This window comes from Neopsephotus bourkii, unplaced genomic scaffold (genome assembly GCF_033783945.1).
Source record: "Neopsephotus bourkii isolate Nb327-2 ecotype Australia unplaced genomic scaffold, CSIRO-AGI_Nbou_v1 NB_1638, whole genome shotgun sequence".
Taxonomy (NCBI): Eukaryota; Metazoa; Chordata; class Aves; order Psittaciformes; family Psittacidae; genus Neopsephotus; species Neopsephotus bourkii.
The window spans coordinates 11,796,516-11,818,924 of record NW_026902113.1 but is presented as its reverse complement, the minus strand read 5'-3'; the positions used below and the strand labels follow the sequence as shown (position 1 = coordinate 11,818,924).

At 40.6% G+C, this 22,409-nt stretch overlaps 1 protein-coding gene across 9 annotated transcripts in view; it reads left to right on the top strand.

Moving 5' to 3' along the window:
- Nucleotides 1-22,409, top strand: part of STARD13 (StAR related lipid transfer domain containing 13) — a 299,410-nt gene that overhangs the window by 239,330 nt on the left and 37,671 nt on the right. For all 9 annotated transcript variants that reach the window (XM_061374529.1, XM_061374528.1, XM_061374530.1 and 6 more), the window contains 2 exons: nucleotides 18,733-18,804; nucleotides 20,793-20,874. In XM_061374529.1, coding sequence (XP_061230513.1) covers nucleotides 18,733-18,804; nucleotides 20,793-20,874 — 154 coding nt within the window. The remainder of the gene's footprint in view (nucleotides 1-18,732; nucleotides 18,805-20,792; nucleotides 20,875-22,409) is intronic.

Sequence of the window (22,409 nt, the reverse complement as noted above, 5' to 3'; positions counted from 1 at the left end):
AAGTCAAAACATTTACTCAGGATTTACTTAATTTCTGCTGTGTTGGACACAATTAAAATGAGACAGCTACTTTCTTAAATTGCACCTTGAAGTAGAAATTATTTGGTTTAGTTGCTTACAATGCCATAATCTAAACCAAGAGCCAGTAGCCTCCCCCCATCCTAACACTTGATTCACCCAGAAATCATTTATTTGAGAGGTGATACGGGACAGGTTATCACTTCCTATCAAAGAGTGGCTGCATATTAGCTCTAAAGTATATCCCAAATTCAGAATTTTGCAGAAGAAACAATATAATATAGAATACATCTGTCTTTTGGAGGAGGAATGCCATTGCTTGGCCAATTTCTTACTAATGAAGTCATAAGTCAAAGATGGTGTATTGTCCTATGTTATGGTACATACTTGTGAAGGGTGAACTTGTTTTTCTGTTGAAGATATTTCATTTAGTGGAACATTCTTCCCACATCCAGATGGCATCAAGTACAATTGAATCTTAGTTAAATCTGCTATTGTGGTGTTACATCGTGTTCCCTGTTTGTGTGGTAGTGCGTCGCGGCGTGACAAATAGGCATGGCACAAACAAGTTGCTATTGGAAGTTTCCTCTCAGAGTTTCTAAACTGAATGAGAATAAAATCACAGGGAAAGAAAGCAAACAGCAGCCTTTGTAGGAAACTGATACAGTGAGCAAGGTGCAGAATATGTGTCTACAAATCAAGAACATTGTCTTCATATCAATTATAAGAATCCTCTGGTGAGGCTTTGCCAGCATCGCATTCACACATTAGTCTCTGTTGTGCACCAACCAACCAGCTAATTTGATGCACCTAAGGCAAGCTAGGAGCAGTGCTCTTAGTGTGCTGGAAAACTTTTCTGAGAGGTCTGGGAAGACCTGCCTTCAACCTAGCTTTCATTTAAAACGAGCTATGCTGGCCCTGTGTGTTGAGCTAATATCTTTGTCCAGAGACAGCCTGAATTTTCAGGGAAAGTAAAACATTTTTCTGTCAAATCCTAAACATTAGAAGTGCTTGGAGTTGTTTATAAGCTTAAGACAATTAAAGAAAACCTGAATATCAAGATTGTATGATATCATTTGCAGGGGAAACCTTGAGGGTAGTTTAGTTCTGGTGAGATACACATACATCCTATGGAAACCAGCAGGTTTTAAATTGATGAATAAGACATAGATGCAGTGAACAACTCAAGTACTTACTCCCTTGCTTGTATTTGAGATCACTGGATTCTAAGGTCAAGTAACTCTAATTCAATGACATGCTTTGTGTGGGAAATAGATGCTGTTTGTGGTAAGCCCTGAGCACCTGCACAGGAATGTTCCTATGTAAATCTCCAATCCCTTTGCAAACATGGATGCAGATCATTTTACGCCATCACTGCAAAGGGAGAAAATCAGGTGCAAGTAGGTGAAATTAAGGACCTGAAGTCACACAGTATGTTCACAGAAAATGTCTCAAAGAAGAATTTTATTTCATCTCACTAGCTTTATGTGCCTGTTCCTCCCAAAACCTCTGTATAGCCCCTAAAGAAGAATGAACACTTTCTAGGCACAAGCCATTTTACCTCTCTAATAAAGACGCTATATAAGATAAGATAAATATTGTCACAGAAGTACTTCTTTGTCTCCATAGCCTTTAGGAGCACATGGGATGAATAGTTCCAATGCAGTTGCAGATAGGTGGAAAGATTCCCACCCTGTATATCTATAAATCCCCATGTATGTAAATAAATGTTCCACATGGATGACAAAATGACTGCTGTGAAGACAGGTCAACTAGATATTTAAAAATATGCTTTACTGAGCTTCTGACATGTCCTACTGAAATGTGTTTTATAAAAACAGCCACTCTGCTGAAACTCTTACCATTGTGTGGAACAGCTAAGGCTGCTGACCCAGCCTTAGCTCTGATTCTCTTGGCTGCTCTTGGTTTGAGAGAACCATACAGCATCTTTCCCACGTAGATTTTAGGTGTAGGAATACATTTCTGGTTGGAATTTCCTTTCTAAAGTCTATTGAGAATTCAGATGGGAGCCAGATGAGTTTTTTCCTGTTCATTTAGAAGAAAAAATGCAAAACATCATGAGAAACTTAAAAACTCCAGCACTCCCTGAAAGTCATCACCACAATAACATTTTTCTGAAAGTTCTTTCCAGGGGGATTTGAGTGTGCAGGTGATAAGAGTTCATGATGTTTTTCTACCCCTGATGAAGAAAGGATAGATCAGTAAACAGTGAATGAAGGAAATGCTTTCAAATACATTCAACAAATATTAGCTTTATAAACTCAGTTTTGAGGCTACTTTTAGCAATTGGCTTTGGCTAGGAGTTGCAGAAAGTTTAATGAAAGCCCTAGCTCTGTTCCTCAAATCAGAGTCAGCCAATTGAGCATCACAGCTCAATTTTCATCTCGTGGCAGTGTTACCTTCACTGCACATCCTACAGTGCAGGTAAACCAGCAGAGTCCAGGCTGGTTGTTTGAGTTATTGTTTGTCTTTAAAGGTGAAGCTCTACCAGAAAATAAGGAACTGTAATTTTCAGTATAGCAGTTTGATTCCTTACTAGTAGGTGAGCTTTCAGAGCATAGCACTGTGGCCAGAGGATACTACGGGTCCTGGGTTTCCAACTACAATTAGAGTGTAAAAAGCCACTGCAAGATACAGTACATCTCCTTGATCAAGATACCTTTATCATACATTCAGTTTCAACCAGTGGCTTCAGAGAAACATGTGGGCCCTTAAGATGGTTTATTTAAAATCTTCTGCTGAGATTTCATTGTCAGATTTAGACTTCTCCTAGGTGTTTTTACAGTGAAATCCATATGACAGACCATCTTTTGTAGGTAACTGCCTGCTTTCTGCTTCTGCTTCTGTCTGGAGAATTACTTATCTCTTCGTACTTCTGGCATATCTGAGGCTAGACCCTGCCAAAATCTGAAAGTGAAATAAACCATCAAAAAATATAATTCTTAAATGTGCAGACCAAGGTCAAGTCTAGAAAAAGGCTTGACTTGGAAAATGAAGTACTTTGCCTTTTTCTTCAAAGCATACACAACCAATTTTCAGTCTTTGTGTTTATCTGTATATCCCATTACTGTAGCACCAAACAGCCAAAAATGGCTCATGTCCTCAGCGCATGCATTCATTCTGCTGCTCTTCAGTGGACATAAAGTGAGAACAGCCCCTGGATCCTGCTCTTTGTGGAGCACATCTGTAGATGGGCAAGGGCCCCAAGCTGATCCCAAAGGCAGCACAGCAGCTGGCAGGGAACTTCCAGCTGTTGAGTCCAGGGTCCAGGTTGTGCCTGTGCCCCGGGGTACGGCTCCCACCTCTCACTGGAGGTGATGTCCAAAGGAGAGAGGTGTCCTTGCACACTCCTTCTGGGCAAGGGCAGCTGCTGTTGTTCAGTGATTTATTTTGCCAAATACCAAATGGAAATCATGCCCAACAAACTGAACCTCAGACCCCAAGGTTATGGATAGCAGCCATCTCTCATCTCTTCTCTAAACAGGGTATTTTAATGCTCTGCAGAATTACAGTGTGAGGCACACTGCTTTCTATCTCCTTAATCCTCTGTAAATTTACTTCTAACAGCTACTGCCAAAATACAGTATGGCACTCGCACAGCACATGCTTCTTCAGTGGTAAGCACAAAGCGGCTTCTGTTCAGAAGGAATATGTTGCAAGCCCATGAGTGACACACTGTGAATGCTGAAGGTTATGAAACATATTCTGAAACGGAGCAAGCCATAAACACTTCATTTTTCAGAAACAGTCACATTACTTCTGTCATCTTGCTTGGCAGGGTATGTATGCAGACCTTGGTGCATCCACGTAGCACACATTGAACTAGCACCAAGTGCTAAACCAGTCGTGTGCCAGCAGCACTGCAGAGTTCAGATGAAATATTTCAAATATCACTTCAACACTATTCTCAGTTTTTATAAAACCCCATGATCTTTACGTGTTTATTTTTACTTTGCTAGCCTCTCTCTTGGACCAAACTGACCTCAAACTATAGCATGGAGTTACTTTCATTGATCTCCGAGTGATCAATGCTCTCTAAAATGATCATGAATCAGGTCATGGCTTAGGATTACTCATAACTTCCAGTGGGAAGTATTTGCTGGAAGGGCAAGTGTCTTGTGTCTTTCTATAGCCAGATGTTCCTGTGAAATAAATCCATCTAGAAATCAGACAAGACCTGGATCAAATCCTTAATACCACCAAGAAAACCTCTCCTTTTTGATGTCCAGGCCATCTGACTGTCGAAGTTGTAAGGGAAGGAAAACCACATCATTCAAGGTAGCTATGTGGTCCTCATATACTTGGAGTATATTTATGAGAGAATACACTCTTCAGCATACTGAGTCTCACGATTTTCGTTCCTGTGGAAGAAAGAACACTTTTTCCCTTTTGTTAACTGAAGTGTAAGTGTTAAGTGATGAGTCTCATTTCCCACCAGAAGTCTAGCTGAGCAAGGAATTAGTCATTTACTTTCCAAAATATCTAGCTGGTAGCAGTCTAGTGACTAAGCCATCCTTGCCCACAGTCAGGTAAATAATGATTCAGATGGGTGGGAATGTGCTCTCCAGCAGTCAGAGCAAAGGAACTCCATCCGTGAGATGGCAACTGAAACTGTCCAGCTGATTTCTCATCAACTATTACAAGATTAAGAAATAGCTGAAATTCAGCCAGCAAGTTAGGAAGTGCCAGGGACTGTATTTCACTGACATTTTCAGAGCCAACCCTTCTGTATTCCCTCCTATTACTCAGCTGGAGGCACTGACATGAAAATAGTAGGTTTGTGCTTCGGTAGCTTTGGTGTCTCCTGTTGCCTTCCTCACAGAGCCACTGTCCTGTACTGGCAGGGAGCAGGCACTGGTAGGTCTCCAGCCTTCCTGTTGTCTTCTTCCAGGGTAATATGTGCCATATAGCTGAAAGGCAGACTCTAGCTTTATAGAGTGATAACTGCGAGCTTCTAACGTACCTAAGCTCTTTCATGCGATTTGATAAAAGAGCAATTTGTGTCTTTCCTGCTTGTAGCTAAAAATAACCATAAAAAAAGTATAGAGCATTGTTAGTCCTGGGTGGTGCACTAATTAGTTCTTTGCTTCCTCTGCTTTATTGCTGAAAATTGTTATTGTTGAATAATTACAGGGTTTATGAATCTGGCTTCCATTTGCTCTGTGGTGTAACACTGGTAAGGAAATGAAAAGTGTCAGTACTGTGGATACCCAGTGTTAATTCTGCCATAGGAGAATTTTGTATTATTTGAAACAGTTATTTTGTATGATGGTTTTAATAGCTGGAAACAGACCTAGGTGAGCTGCAGAATGGAAAACCAGTATTTTCACTACATTGAAAGTCTGTTCTCGACTTGAAGGAGCACATAAAACTCCCACAGCCTTCCATAAAAAAATGTATGGAAAGGAAACTAGAGACTTCAGCCAAAATTCTAAAAATAATAACTATACCAACATAGCCAAGTTGTCTGTTCCTTCCTCCCTTCAGTATGAACGAATAAATGTTTATGTACAGCTATCATGTAGGAACTGCTTTAGCCTGGTTTCTGTGTGTTGCTCTGTAGCCATATGGACTTCAGTTTTCATTGCAAAGGGGACTGAGCAAAAAAATCCAATGATTTGTGAGAGGAAAAATCCTGGAAGGATTTTAGGTCAGATATCCAAAACATTTTAGTTCATTGCTAAAACTGTTTGCTCTGTAATCTTCCCTTTGGGTTTTCAAAGTGTGTTTAGATGTGTATGTGCCAAAGTGTATAGAAAATGTCTACAGCCACCTGGTAGTAGAATTCAGGATTGGGTGAGTCAGAATTAAAGATGCCTGAAAAGGCAAATGAGAGTTCAGTACCTCAAGTATCTCCAAAGATCTGATCCCTACCAGTTCGGAATCTTAAATATCCTTAAAATCTGGCCTTTGCGTTTACCACTTTGATATGAAAAGTTATTTGAATCTGTTCAGTAAAATTAATCAAAGTTTCCACCATGTGATGGATGAGGGAAACTGCCTGAACAGCTGTTTGAAGAGTAGCTCCACTGCTACTGTAAAAAAAGAACCTTTAGTTTGACTTTCCCACATTTAGAACTGTTTTTGTGTTAGAGGCACTTTCATGAAAAGGGTGCCTTTGTGAAGACAGTGAGGAAAGATTTTCTTTTTTTAGTAAGAGAGTAATTGTTTCCTTTAATCTCTTTGTTTTTCTCATGACCATAAAGATCAGTGTACAGTCATGTAATTACTGGCTCTGGACTAGATCAGACTGAAACGCATACTAGTGTGGCTCCACTGTTTGCATGACACTGCACAGTCAAAGGGTAAAATTTAGTTCGCAATAACATCTTTACATCAACAGATGCTATTTCTTCAATCACTGAAATACTTTTAAAATGCAGTAGAACATCACATCTGGCACTGACATAGGATCAATCTAACTCCATAAAGGAAGATGGACCAAGTTCAGAATATCCAGTTAAAGAATATTTGTGCTTAGTATCAGTTTTCTGATTTTTCATTTATTACTCATAAGAAGACATCCTGGCAGCTTTCATTAGGAATATTCTTGTAGTAAATATCTGTCGAAAAGTGTTAAAAACAAATACGGGTGTTTGATGTTTAATCCTCTCTGAAATAGTAATAATAAAAAAGTACATATCCACAAATCATGTAAACCTTCATTTTATAAATTATTTTCTACTACAGTCTCAAGGCATGATGAAATGTTAATAATGTTGATATACTTCAATGATAGTAATTACAATATGGCTGGGAATCAGAAAAGGTCATCTAGGTTTGTAGGTAAAGCTTTTACCTGTCCTTTAATGCCAATCCTCATATTACTGGATTTTACATAGAATCATAGAATAGTTAGGGTTGCAAAGGACCTTAAGATCATCAAGTTCTAACCCCCCTGCCATGGGCAGGGACACCTCGCTCTAAGCCATATCACCCAAGGCCTCGTCCAACCTGGCCTTGAACACTGCCAGGGATGGAGCATTCACAACCTCCCTGGGCAACCTATTCCAGTGCCTCACCACCCTAACAGGAAAGAATTTCCTCCTTATATCCAATCTAAACTTCCCCTGTTTAAGTTTTAACCCATTACCCTTGTCCTATCACTACAGTCCCTAATAGATAATACCTAATACATAGATAATACCTTCTTCCAAACTGCATGAACAAGTGATATTCTGCTGTTTGAGGTTTCAGTTTTTTTTCAGAAGAAATACACAGAACACCTTTCTGTATTGCCCTTTTTATGGAAAGAGCTATTAAGGAAACAGTGGGATCTAAAGGCATATCTGCTTGTAGTGTTAATCAGCTGATAACAGGCAGATAATACTGTAAAACCAGTTGGGAGCTCAGCACTTTGCATTCCATTCACTGTGTACAAGCCATGGATTTGGACCTCTGTCTTAAATGTTTGAACTCTTCTGTATGTGCTGTATCTTATCCATGTTTCTTGCACTACAAATTACTCATCTCATGTAGAACTCCAAAAGACAGTGCTTTAATCTTAATTCATGATAAACAAGAACTTAGAAGTCTTTTTTATTAATACATCAAAGTATTATCTCCAAAAGGAGTTAGTTTCATATTAATGTTCAGTGTTTAATATAAATTCACAGCATGAAGACCACCTTGGATGGGCAGAGATTCTCTGAAGTATATCTGATTGCCCACATGTAATTTGAACATCTACAGCACATGAAGGGTATAATCAAAGAATAATTAATATGTTGATAAGGAATTACATTTTGTTCTACTTATCTTCATAATTTAGAGAAAGTTTACAATGACAACATCTATCTTTTGGGGTACTGTTTACATTTCACTCAAATTATAACATGAAGCATTCTCCTGCATTCCATAGTGCCTTTCATCTGACGAGCTCCAGTTACTGTCTGACCAATTAATTTCAGTGCCGTGCACATGCAAATCACTTTGGGTATTGTGGAAAAAACTAAGAGAGGCATTGAAGTCTGAAACTTGACCTTTGGGTTAGGGCACTGAGTTTGAAAACCCTGACTTCGAGAGACATTAAATCTCTGACTTTAATTGGAGTTATGAGTTACCCATGAGAGCTGAAACTAATGTTCATACGGGCAAAACATCCTCTTGGGATACCCCTGAATGTCAGGCCACTCCAGAGACCTTCTGCATCTTGTATGCTGCTTGAATTCAAGCTGTCTGCAAATCTCTCCTGGCCTTGCAAGAGATAACATTTTTCAAAACCTTGCAAGGATGGAGGGTAGCTGCGAGCTGCATGTAGCGGGGTCCATCTGCTGCATCCAAATTCAGACCAGATCTCAAGGGCAGAGTACCAGACAAAACACCTTGTGCCATTTGTGTGCACTGAAGAAACGTACCTTGTGTACAGACTGAAGAATTTACTGCTCCTGTAATTAAAGTATTAGCAATCTAATCAAAGAGTTACTTCAGCTACAAATAACACTTAAACTTCCAAGTATACAGTTACGGCAAGTTTCCAGTGGTGGCACTGTCTGAACTGATACATGTACACTCCCTATTAGTCATACCTCTTACTGGTGTTATGCTTACCCTTTCTATGACTTTTTGGGTTCTAAAATCAAAGGTGCTAGTAGAAAAGGGTTGCAGAGAGGAGCTTACATCAAGTCTTTATCTGAAATTCTCTACTAGGAGAAGTATTATGTCGCTGGTAGAGTTATTTTCCTCCTCACTATTGATCAGTTTAGGGTTATTTTTTTACATTCCTTGGAATATTCTCAAATCTACAGAATGGTTGAGGTAGAAAGGCATGTCTGGAGGTCATCTTGTCAATGCCCCTGCTGAAGCAGGGTGATCCACAGCCATCTGCCTAGGACCATATCCAGATGGCTTTTGATTATCTCCAAGGATGAAGCCTCCACCACCTCCCTGAGCAACATGTGCCGTACCAGTGCTCAGTCAGTCTCGCAATAAAAGTGTTTTCTGATGTTCACAGAGAGCATCCTGTGTTTCAATGTGTGCCCATTGCCTGTCACTGAGCACTGCTGAGAAGATCCTGGCTCTGCCCTGTTTTGAGTCTCCCTTCAGTTATTTATACACATAGATGGGATTTTCCAAATGCTTCTCTTCCCCAGGCTGAACAGCCCTAGCTCTCTCCGTCTCTCCTCGTCTGCCAGATGTTCCAGTCCCTTAAATATCTTTGTAGGGATGTGCTGGCCTCACTCCAGTGACTTCGTATCTTAATTTTACTGGAGAGTCCAGAACTGGACATGGTACATCAGATGTGTCCTCACTCATGCTGAGAACAGGGGAAGGATCACCTCCCCTGACCTTCTGGCAACAGTCCTGTTAATGCAGCCCAGCATGATGTCTGCTTCCTTTGACAGAAAGGCACATTGCTGCCTCATGTTCATATTGGTGTCCACCAGACCCTCAGTTCATTTCCTGCAAAGCTGCTTTGTAGCCTGTGGGCCACTCGCTCTTTCACTCTTTAACAATAGCAGTCCCACAGAAGATACAGAACATGAATGTGTTATGTGAATATATAACAAGAAGAAGTACATATAACTACAGTGTTTCAATTGCTGCTTATTAATTATATCTAGTAGTTATGGAACTATCAATGGTACATTGTAAAAATTGCTTTATAGAACATCTGGAAGTTGCAAGTGAACATACGCTTGAAGGTTTTCTAAATACCAGCTGGACTCAGTATTTCCTTCTCCAATATGAGTTCAACAGCTATTTTTGTCTTCAGGCCACTCTGGTCCATAATAAATAGCAGTTTAGATGCCACCTAGATCTCTAACTTGGGGACAAAGGCAAAAACTCATTAAATAAGGGTTTGTTTTCAAAATTTGGCCTATAGTAACTCTGATTCACCAGAAGCTCTGGAACAGATCCCAGGGGATGGGATTGCTACCCCTTCTTTACCTATTTGATAATGTTCCTTCCACATTAAAAATACAATACATTTTATAGTGCAGCCCTTAAAGACTCACATTTTCCAGACCTTTATCCAAACACATTTTTCAGTGGACATGCAGTGCTCATGTATCAAAGCTCTGTTAATGCTCATGTCAGCTATGCTCAGCTTTTGAACGGCATGCCAAATAGGTGGGGAGGGCAGCATGGTGCTGAAGAATGGGTGGGCAGTACCCTGTCCTCCGAGTCTGTGCTGAGCCAAGACTCATGGGGGCCATCAGAAGGCAAGAAAAGGAACATAAATCCTAATGTGGAAGGGGAAGGATGTGAAGGGAACACTTAATCACTTCTGCCCATTAGCAACACCAGAATATTTTTCCTGAGACTAAAGGGAGGAGAGCCTGGTGTCCTTGTCAGCTCCCAATATATATATATTATTTAAATTTTATCTATCTCATAAATCCCGTTAGTGGTTTCAGCTGGATAAAGTATTTCCTTATTTCTTGTCATAAACTGCTGCACTGTTCTTTTATGCAGCTGCCACATTTCATCCTAATGCAGCTGCATTTCTCCCAGGGAGGAAGCCATCCCTATATATAACTTTTGCATCAGTTTTTATAATCGTTTAAAGTGCTACAAGATGAGATGTGGGATGCAAGCTATTGTTTTATTAGTGCCATCCCAAAGTGCTGCATTGCACAAATCAATTGTGAGCTAAGAAGAAAAGTGGTTTAAAAGTGATATATGAAAACAGGGATTTTGGGGGTTAGGAGGGATTTAAAATCCTGTTTCAGGAATTTAAAAGGAAGATGAGGAAAAAAAAAAAAGAGGAAACTGGTGTGGAGTCAAGTTGTATAAACTGAGTGGACATGTGAGGCAGTGGGTAGCAAAGATGTCAGAAAAATGAATGGCAGAGAGTTAGTTTTAAGTGACTTTGGAGTGGAAGGCACAGAAAGAAAAGGAAAAAAGGAAACCAGCAGTAAATAGAAAGGATCATGAGAAAAAGCAGCAACCAAAGAATTCAAGAGGACACTGAAAGGAAGATTCTCTTAGATTTATCACATAGCTGACCTATATGACATGGAAGTGGCTTTTCAGCATCAGTTGGCACTATGTTTTTGCTAAGTTATTAATGTTAGGTCTGAGACTTTCAAATGCTAAGACAACTTGGTGTCCAAATCTCATTGCATTCTCATGTTTACGTGCCCAGTTGTGATGAATACCCTCTACCTTAGCAGAGGGAGTTACGAAGAAGTCTACATAAGGGATAATTCTTTGGGAAACTGATTTTGTGCTAAAGACTTTTAGGGACAGTGATGGCTGCCTGAAAGAGTGGCTGATTACTCTGAATAGGGAGTCACTCAGGTTATTTCTTGCTTCTGAGGTCTTTATGTAATCCTTGTGTCCCTGCTGACTGTTGTGCTGACTGCTTCAATAAAGTCACCTCTCAGCTTAAAGAGCTTCTGGAATTATAGCACATTGCACAAAGGTCTCTCCTACACTGTAACTGTTAGTGATTTCCTTGTTGTGATGTTATTTGCATAGCTAACTTCATGTTATTAGCATGAGGAAAACCATTCTGTTGTACACCTATCGCTGCCAAGATCTAAATGTAAAAAAGCATTAATACAGACACTATTCCCAGACCTGTAAAGTGTCATGCCTCATGAACCCGCTGTAAATCTCAGGCCTACCAGTTTTGCCAGTATTGATTTACGAAAACAATTCAGCATAATCCTTTCAACCAAAAGGAACTAATGCTCCTAACACCTTGCTGGAATAATACAACTTTATTCTTGTGAAATGCAGCCTTACTCAAAATAAAAGGCTGATAAGAAGTCTCCCAGCTGGGCTGTGTAGAATTTGGTTTTAGTAGGGACCAAAACAATTGTCATAGTGATTCCATTCTTTAGAACCATTTTCCAAATCTGTGGTGATAGCAGTGAGTAGCCATAACACTCCAGCTCCTGATCCCAGTGTCCTTTGGCAATGAATTTTACAGATTTTATTTTTAAAACTACTTTATCAGTTGCCTTCATCCTTTTTCATTCCTCCCTTTTCCTTAATCTTCCTGTCTTTGTGCTGTAGCATAGAGTGAATAGAAGTTCCCAATTTCCTATTTTTCTACTACCCCTGATTTTGCATCCTTTTATTATAGCCCTTCTTTATTCATTTGTTCCCCAAGGTTAACAGTCTCAATCTTTTCATCTCTAGGCATATGAGATTTTTTTTTTCATGTACATAAATAATCATGCTTCTCACTTTCAACCTTTCTAAGAAGTCAGAGCATGAATGGACATCATCTATTATTCATCAAGTGTAAATAATTATGTATAAAGAAACTACTCATGAGCTTGAAAGGATCTTTTTCTATTGACATTTGAATTGTATGCAACCACAGTAGTTTTAAAAGTCCATATTTTATTGTATTGTTTCTAGTACCACAATATCCTGCAAAAGCTTGTCTGTTAAAATAACACTTTGACACTTTTATTTGTTCCTTGCTTGCAAAACATAACCTTGCCTCTAATAGTAATTATATGGCATAATATAAAATAATTCCAAAGAAATTCCACTTCTCAAAAGCCTTATTATCAGGATTTATTGGAGAGTATGCACCACATCGTAGTAAAATCATATACATTCATGCTTATGGCTTATTTTATTTATGATATATTTGCACTATAAATGGTAATTTTATGGATGCATAGTACAATAATCCTTGCGTTATTATTGGAATTCTGGAAAAGTCCTACAGAGTGGAAGGGAATGGGGTAAGCCATTAAACCACTACCTAAAAGCATTCCGTCAAATGGAGTTCTCAGGAAATTATGCTAAAAGCCTGAATAATTTTAGAGACACTGATATCCTTTGCAGAAGAAACTTATGCCATCCTACAAATAAAACTTCAGAATTTTCCCTGTTAAAGAAGTCCGGTGCCTATGATGCAACATGAAGGGTTACAGAAAATTTTATCTCTATGAAATAGTATGGGACTTTTTCTTTAGGGAATTTCTTTAGAGAAGCTTGTGCTTTTCCATGACCTACAGCAACATGATTGCAGTAGTGAAGCAATATGATAATGTAGTAGTTAAGGTATTAACCTGCTCTTTGCAAGCTATAGATGACAGAATCATATAATGGTTAGTGTTGGAAATGACCTTCATATCGTCTCATTCCGACCTCTCTTGAAAGAGAAAGACAAGGACCAAAAGTTAATGTAAAGCATAGCAATAGACTAACCACCTGCAAACCCTGGGAGCTGTAGTCAAGCTGTTACTCTACTACCAAATGCTTGCAAGAGACCTTTTCTACCTGAGAGATAGTCTTGGGATGGCCACTGGAGCTCACTGATGTGGCTGCACAGTAAAATGTACTCCTTTCCATTGACTTGAATAATCGTTTTCACTAACATCCCCAGATATTTTAAGTCTGCTAAAATTGATTTAAGTGATGAACAATATAGGGGGAATAAAAAAGTGAGCATAAACAGTGATTTGTTACAGACAGTTGAAAATAAAGGTTATCACATAAAGTTGGCATCAACACAATAGATGGGGTAATTTTGTACCTTATTTATTCTGTTGCTATCTCTTTCACTGTGTTGTGCAAAATGATATGTAAATCTTAAATTAAAAATATAGTTAAAAGAGAGAAACACCAAAATAGGAGATAGAAGAGACAGAGAGAGGGAGAGAGACTGGCGGAAAGGCAGAATCAAGATGAAATGCTGATGACAGGAAAAGGGAAAGGTCTCTAGTACCTAGGTCTTAGCACCAATATTCATGGACAGTGATAAGAAAGTCCCAAGCTAGAAAGTTAATTTCTTACATTATTTTCTCTTGACAGAGCAATTTCCTCCAGACAACCTTTTAGACAGTTCTCCTGCATTCTTTTGTAGGAGGAAAGACTGTCCCAGTGGTTTGGTTTTCTTGGGCTTGTTAAAATGCAGCTAATGTGGACTAAAGAGGAGCTGTAGAGCTTGTTAATCCAACAGTAGACCATTCATGGTTTTGCAGGGTTAGTTTTCTGCCATGTTAGAGGGTTGAGCTAGATCTCTGAAGGGTTAGCCAGGAGTTAGTGTGGCAGGAAGGGAATCAAGAGAAGGAGGCAGCTGGTGTGGCTTAGGATGTCGTCCGCTTTGGTGGCAGCTCACTGCTAGAGTCTTCCTCTGGTGTTGGGTGCCATCAAAGCAGTTTTATGAAGAATGAGAGGAAGTGTTGGAAAAGAGAGAAAGATGGCAAGTATCTGTCTCCATTTTAACCCCAGAATACCCAGAATACCCCCATGGTCTGTAGGAGAAAAGCTCAAACCTGCTTAACACTAGAGATAGACTCAAAGCCACATCCCAGATGTGCTCTGAACATCTGTCACACTTCCTGGTGAACCTCTCTCTCCTTATTTCACTTTACTTGCATACTAAATAAATTAAAAAATAGATCAGAGATTTGCACTTCAATGTCTGCTGTGTGATACAAGCTTTGAGCTACTATGTCAGTGTCTCTGATAAACATTTAATTTAATGCACAGTGGGACAGGTCTAGGAGAAAAGATTAAAACAATCCTATGGTGGGGGGGAGGAGGGGGGAGGGCAGGAAATGGCTTGTCTGACCAAAGAGGTGTGTGACAAGGTCTTAATTTGCTGCTTGCATATGGGCACAGAAAGGTTTTGCTGAAATTGGGGCAACTTCTGTGGGTCCTCAGACTGCAAGGAAGGTCAGCAGCAATGCCTATGCACAGGGGACTTTGGGCATAACTCCTGGGAAGAGCTTATAGATGAGGGTGATATGGAGGCCATGAGATCTCCCCAGAAATGTGGCTAGAGAGCTTTTGCATGTGTGGATCTCAATGGCGCTCTACTGATAGAAAAGTGAAATGGCAAAAGAAATTTGTTTCCTGTCAAGCTTCAACTAAATACTGAAAATAACCCCCTGAGAATTCATGTACTGTGAGACATACTGATGCTTGTCAATATTTGTGACTGAATTATTATCTAGCCTCAATAATTAATGGTTGCCATTAACTGCTAGGTAAACTATCCCTGTTTTTTCATCAGCAGAGCAGGGTGCTAGTACATAAGGACAAACCCACCATCAGGTGCGCTGGTGTGAGCAGTGTTTCGGTCGCACCAAGGGAGATGCTGCGCATGGTGATAATGGCTCACTGTGCTTCCTGCCAGCCTTGACTGCAGAAATATGAGCCATGTCCTCCCTAAAATCACTCTCCTCAGAGTGACAGCCCTTCTCTGTGCTGTTGACAAGCTTCCCTGGAGCCACCTGGGAACACATGTAGTTTTCTAGGTCCTTCAGTGTCACACCAAGACAGTGCAGCTGCTGCCGGCTGGTTCAGAACCCCGCATTAGCCTGGACATGGGAACAGAAGGGGACCAACGCTGCCAAAAGTATTCCTGCAACCCTTCATTGACAACTTCAGCAAGGTTTTTCTTTTTTTTTTCAGTGAGGTAGTGTACTCATCCCTTCTCAAAGAAGTCTTCACTGATGTTTAACACCAAGTAACAAGAAGCAAATATTAGAGTATGTACACAGAAAGGAAAGGTTAAACTAAGTATCTCAAATTATGTTTTAAGCATTACAATATCCAGTAATGAAAGCATCATATTGCATTTTGAACTGTAACTTCAATTACATGCCCAGAGCAAGATAATAGAAATCACCTTTGGTCTCTGCTGAGGGCTAAGTCCTTGGCTGTGCATTTTCTCCAAAACTGTAGGAACAGCCAAGAGGGGAATGGCTGAAACAGGTGCCTTTAGCCACTGAAAATACACCTGTATAAGCAGAGTCACGTTTTTGGCTTGTCCAGCAGCACATTGCACTTCTCCCCTTAAGCTGGCCTCTGAATAAAACCAGAATAGAAAGAGAGATGGGAAGAAACTGGGCACTGGTACATGTCCAAGACCCAGTATCCCAAAAGCTGACTTAGCAAACCTTATTTAAGGCTGAATCAGTCTGTTTAAGATGATCATTCAGAAAATGAGAGTACTCCCCATAGATGCCTTCATGGAGGAGATAAAGTTTTGAATGCAGAAGTTAATCAGTCAGTCGTTTTTGAATGGTTGCAGTATACTTACAAACAGCCTCACAAAAAAAAAAACCCAAGCCAAACCAAACCAGACCAAACCATCACAAAAACAAAACCCCAAAACCATTGAGATTTACTTGCTTGGTTATTCCCTGTGATTATGCACCCACTGCAACCTGAGAATTTTTACATCTAAGTTGGGCTTCAGGAAGATTCCTCAGCAAGCTCCTCTGAGCAGCCAACTGCAAAAAACATTGAAATATGATAAGCATATAAGAGCATTAAATGGTAGGTTTCTCTATCACCCACAGCCTCTGTTAACTGTGCTTCCAGGCCAGATGAAGCTAGAATGTACATACAGCTGTTCTGAGTTGTAAAATACATTTTGAAATGGGATTTATTCATCTGTGTTTCTTGAGATTGAATTAAGCAAAAGAAAAAAGTATAAAGACTTGTCTTTTTTCCAAGCGCTTAATAAAAATATTCAGTCTCACTGGAACATAATAGAGATGTGCTTTCAGCAACACAGATGTGCAGTAGTGAGAGTCACGTTTTATGTAAGCCGCTCATTCTTTTGTGCAGTGTTAAGAACTGAATGTACTTTCATACTCCTTTTCTTGGCCTTGACATGAACTAATGTCAAAGCAAATGAAGATGTGGTGGTGAATTCTTTTCAGCACTGCTAATGACTGCAGCCATTGCAGTGCTGTTACTGGCTGTCTGATCATCTTTGGGATTTCATCAATATCAGGCTTTTGATACATAGACCTTGTATTCTGGATTTTTATTTCTGTAACAAAACTTGCTGGCATGACTTGGTATTTAGCGGTTCAGAAAGGTGAGTGGGTCACATACTGCAGAGTATATTCAAAGGAAGCTTTATGGTGAGCTTCGGTGGGTAAAGTCACTAAAAGTATGAGTGATCTGAACAGAATTACATGGGGAAAAATTCTCACCAGCATTTCCTATCTATAAAAATACATTTTAGTACAAAACATTTACAACTGGATTTTTTTTGCATGCAAGGCAGACCATGCAGGAAAGCAACTGATCCAGATTTTCTTTTTCCAGTTCCATCACTTGCTTTATATTTAGGGTTTAGTATTATTGCTTCCTAGATTTTACAACCACAGATATTCCAAAACCCTTGACTGGTTCATTCAGGTTGAATAATAAATAACATAAAATGTCTATTTTCTTCAACACTTGCACACTTTGTTTTGCAAATGCAAGAGGTGCAGATACGTGTTTTGACTTTGATCTTGCAAACCGAAACTGTTCAAGTGGTAGATCATGATCTGGATCTGGGCAACAAGGAGGTGTTGCCCAGGTTTTCCCAGAAACCCACATTTATCTGAGTGAACCTCTATTTTCAGTTGTTCCTCCAGTTGCTCTGAGAGCAGCTGCTCATGAAAGCAGTGCGGGCACTGGGCAAAGCTGGACCTGGCACACTGCTTTCCATAATACAAGCCCATGGAGCTTGGTAAAAATTGAGGTACCCCACTGTCAACATATATCGGTCATTTCAGAGGTTGGGCACAGAACCGTGTGTGTGACTGCTGGACTGCTCAAAGTCTGTTTCACTAGACACATTTCAAACTATATCCTGTGTTTTTGTGTAGCTGACATTTATTTACTACTGCTTTAGTAACTGCACAAGGTGGATTTGCCTCTCCTATGCAAAAAGCTTTAGATCTTATCAGTCCCCTCTTGAACATGAGTTTCTTCTGTTCCCTCATGCTCGCATATCTCAACTGTCACTTTCGAAGTAAAGAGGGACTATTCTCTTGTTCAGCTGATGATTCCCACACCTAATCTATAGGGAAGGATGCATCTTACCCAGTGAAAGCTGTTTGAGAGGGGAAACGTAGTACAGCATCAACTGTGTCCATACTTTGGAAGAGTGGAGAGTGGGCAAGATGACGCAGACTGATTCCTCTCCTCACTGCTTAATACAGGCCTTCTCAATAAAAGATTTCTCTTAATAGGCAACTGAAGCAACCCAAAACAGGCCTGGAAGTGAATTTAAAGAGTGAGTGGTCTGGGATCCAGTGCTTGAAGCTACTGCCTGTATCTTATTTAGCTGCACAGCCATAGCTGTAGTGGTTTATTCTCTATTAGCAGCCACAGGAGAAAAGTAGTGTCAGTAGCTGATTTATCTCACCTATTTTAGACAATACTTCAAGGTGAAATGAATCACCCTTTGGAAGTACCTGTCTTTCTATTGCCTGTGCAGGGAGTCTGCATAATGGAGTTCAGATGGCTAAAGGTAGGAGTAGGAAGGCACATCCTACCTGTGCAATTGTCCCTTCAGTAACATAAGATCTGTGCTGGGGTTTTCCTGGCAGAGCTTTCAGTGGCTTTCACATGGGACTTTTCTCTGCAAGAAGTGTCAGAGCAGGAAAAAACACAATGTGTGCCCGTGTCACCCCATTCCTACTCTGCTTCATCTTCACCTCTCTCCAGCAACTTACTCTTGGGAAGGGATAGAACACAGGACCACAGACATGGCTGAGCAATTTCTCCAGCTGTGGAGATGATCAACGCTTCATCCTGGTCACCAAGCAGCTATGCAAACCCCAGGGTCCTGTGGATGCAGGTGGATTTGTTTGAGAGACTATTTTGTTTTCTGATGTTATAAAGAAATACTTGAGAGTGGTGACAGGGTTTTTAAGCAACAAACAGCTACTATCAAGTCTCTTTGTTATATTCTTGTAATTAACTTCTAATGCAAAGTAACAAAGTGGAACTTCTTTCTCTTTTTCTGTTCAGAAATCGAAGCAAAGGAAGCGTGTGACTGGCTACGTGCAGCTGGATTTCCCCAATATGCTCAGTTCTATGAGGGTAAGTAGGTTTTTATCCTCTTTGTGCAGTATTGAAAGTGCACTGGGTTCTTGCCAGCAGAGCTTGCAGTTGGCCAGCTCTACGTTTGACTGAGTTATGGCCGTGGCTGGCTGCTTCACAAAGCCTTAGCTGCTGGACTCATACCAGTGCCTAAAGAAAAGTAAAGTTCTTGCCCTCATAGCCATGGGAAGACAAAAAAAAAGAGGGACATAGTTTGTGTAAACCTCAAAGGTTACCAAAAACAAGTACAAAAATCCAAATACATAGGTCTCATTTTTAAAAACTTCCTGAGCTGTGTCCAATATGAGATTGAACACAGTGTAAGTTACTGAAAATTTCAGTCTTACTGAAAATAAGATTGAAAACTGCCAAGTTACCAAAAGTGAACAATCTGAGCTGCATTTTACATTTGCAAATATTTTGCTAACTCCTAGCAAATGTTCTTGTCCCCCTCCTAGTTGTAAAACTTGTGCCCAGAGAAATGATGTCCTTGAGAGCAGGGCAAGTGGTTGCTCTGCTGCTGCATTCAGGGGCAGTTTGGGAACTGGGGATGGGGTTTTCCTGCTCTCCTTAGGTTTGTGCTGAGAGGGAAACTGCACCTGGTCTTCGTTCTTCCCAAACTGCATATTCTGCCTGCCAGAGATACAGAGCCAGCTCAAGCCCACTTGGGCTTATTAGCTGAAGCACAGCTCTGCCAAACACCACTGGACACCTTCCAGGGTCAGCTTGGGTCTGGAGGCAGCACAGCTCCACTCATGGAATGACGGCCAAGAAATTTTGTGGTCAGAGCCAGCTCTGCAGAGAGACAGCTTGGACGCCATCCATCCCCTTGTGTGGGGTTGAGGCCAGTGGGGAGTGTGATGCCAACGACACCTCTGTGGCTTCTGATGGCCCTCAAGGCTCGGGTGCTGGATCCTGAGGGGCTGTTGGGTTCCCAAGGATTAGGAGCACCATGCAGAAATGATTGGTTGGCTCCACATGGGCTCTATTAAACCCAGCAGGGAACTAAGATTAATAAGCCTTCCAGACCAAAGCTGACATAGATGTGTGTCTACCATGGTCCGTGGGTGTCCAGTAGTACTTTTTTGTCTGCACTGTAGTCAGAGTATCTCAGATACTGACCCCCAGTGAAAGGAGAGCCTACTGCCTACTGAAGTCAAAAGGATGTTCCCTCCAAAAAACAACCTGTGCTGGGCTCCCACAGTTCCTGTAGAGTCAGTATGTGCTCTAGACAGTCTGAGTCTCTGAAAACAAGGTCCTTTTTACAGCATCTGTTATGTCAGTGTTAAGCATTAGTGTCTGAAAATGCTGGCTGCAGTTTCTGTATCCCAGCATCCTGCTGTGGTACCTAAGCATGGCAGAGTAGTCTGGAGAGCAGCCACAGAGCTGAAACCCATCCCACCGTTACAAAGCCCGCTAATGTTTAACAGCCATGTCACTTTTTATTACAAATGTCAGCTTCCAGCACACTAGCCTGGATTTTAGCTAACATTGGGAGTTATAATTCAGCTCATCTTTTTGGTCTCTGTTACTTGAGTAACACTTTGTCTGAAATCATTGTTACTGGAACCTGCAAAAAAAAGAAAAAAGCACGGAACATTTCTGTTCCGTGGGAAAAGTCTAGCAAATAGCTCATTAAATCACTGATGGGAATGGAGAACCTTGTTGATCATGTGGATAAAGAAAGTCTGTTGGTAATTCACTGATCTCATTTGTTTGTGCTAGGTGCTAGAAAGAAAAGCTAAAGCTAAAATGAAATAACCTTGCTTGCTCTTTGATGCACAGGATGTTCAACCATACCCTTAACAGAAAAAAAACAATAAAGTGGCTGAAAGAGTCACAGATACAGCTGGAAGGGAACCAGAGCTGTGTGAAATCAGTTATACTAGATCTCAGTGAGCAAGCACATTCAAAGCATTTTAGATGTAGACAATGTATTTTCATTTGAATAGCAAGCAGTCATCTTAATATTGTGTCTCCTGTTGTAGATTCCCAGTTTCCCATTGACATTTCTGCAGTAAAGAAAGATCATGATTTTCTTGACAAGGACCTTGTAGAACCTCTTTGCAGGTAAATAACACCTAAAATTTCTTTTCGGATAATTTAAAACCATGAGCTGATTTGTTACTGATAGCATAGCAGCAGAAGCAGCAGCAGAGATGTTTGCTTGTCCATGTGAATTAAGCAATGGTATCTATTATGCTACAATTCTGAACTAATTTCTCATATGGAAAATCCTGGAGTGGAACCCTCACTACACTCACAGAAAACATCACATAATTTGAGAAGACCCAAATACAATGGATTTGGAATGAGATACCTGCCTTTAAGAAATAACTAGCTAGAGTACAAGCAAACACTGAATAAACGCCTCACATTTGAGCTGCAAATGAATAAGCACAGCATAAAAGATGAAACTTCACTGCACAGAATTCAGCAGCTACTTTCTCTGGCAGAAAACGTGGTTTTTCATGCTGCTGTGATTCCCTTGGTACTGTCCTTTTGGCACCAGTTACAGAAGTGGGATCAGAACCCCACAGTACTACAGCTACTACAACTAATCACTGCTTTGCCCCTCTCAGAGGGCTTGTGTTTGCTGTTTATCTAACTTTTAATACTCTGCCTGTGATGAGTATACAGTATTGCATTGCTCAAGTTCTGTCCCCCAGGACTCAAGAAGCAGCAATTCTGTGGTAGTTTTGCAAAATCACACTGCAGAGGCATTGTTCCCCTCTTCTTTCTCCTGTGCTCAGCCCAAGCTGGATTCTGCTCCTCTCCTCTTCAGTAAGGACAAAGGAACATCTGGCCCCTAACCAGGCAGGCTTTATTACATGTTATGGAAACTTTCACAACACCAGCATCAAGATAATTGGACAAAACTCTAGTCCCCCTTCTGCAACTGTGGCTAAAGTCATCAGAGAGCATATGCTGTTCCACTGCACACTGTACTGTGCATGTAGGAATTAATGGGTCTGTGGTGGAGGACTTCAGAGAGGGGTTCTGAGAGTCATAGAAAATAAGACTGGAAGAGGATTCATGAGTCATTTCCACATCCTGGGCTATGCCCTCCTTCCTGGAGGATCCAGGTAATTCCTGGGTGCAGCTGTCAGAATGATTTCCCAAAACTCCTTTACTGCAAGTGAGACTTACTGCTTCTCATTTTGTCTGTTACAATTACAGGGAACAGAATATTCTCTTTGTAGTAGCCTCTGTGTATGAAGACAAATAAGTTGGAAAGACTTTGATCACTTAGTGGTTGCTCTCAAGGATGCAGACTTGATCCACTGCTGTTCCCTGATGTTTAGTGTGAAGAATTGCTATGTCCATGGCTAAGAAACCTTCTTCCCACACATACACACTCCCCCTGCTTCAGTCTGGCATGTTGGAATGCATACTTTGCTGTAGTTTGGGAACTGGAAAGTGGTAGGGGTAGGAGGTTGAGATGCCTTTCCCTCTGCCCTCACCCACTCCCTACAAAGTTGAAGGACTATCCAGAAGTTGAAAGATGGTATCTGTCCCTGTCCTTTTCTTGTGAAAACAAACAGTGAGGTGCAGTTATTGCATAGCTCTGTGACTCTCCCCAGTCATTTCTTCTCTGAAGCAAT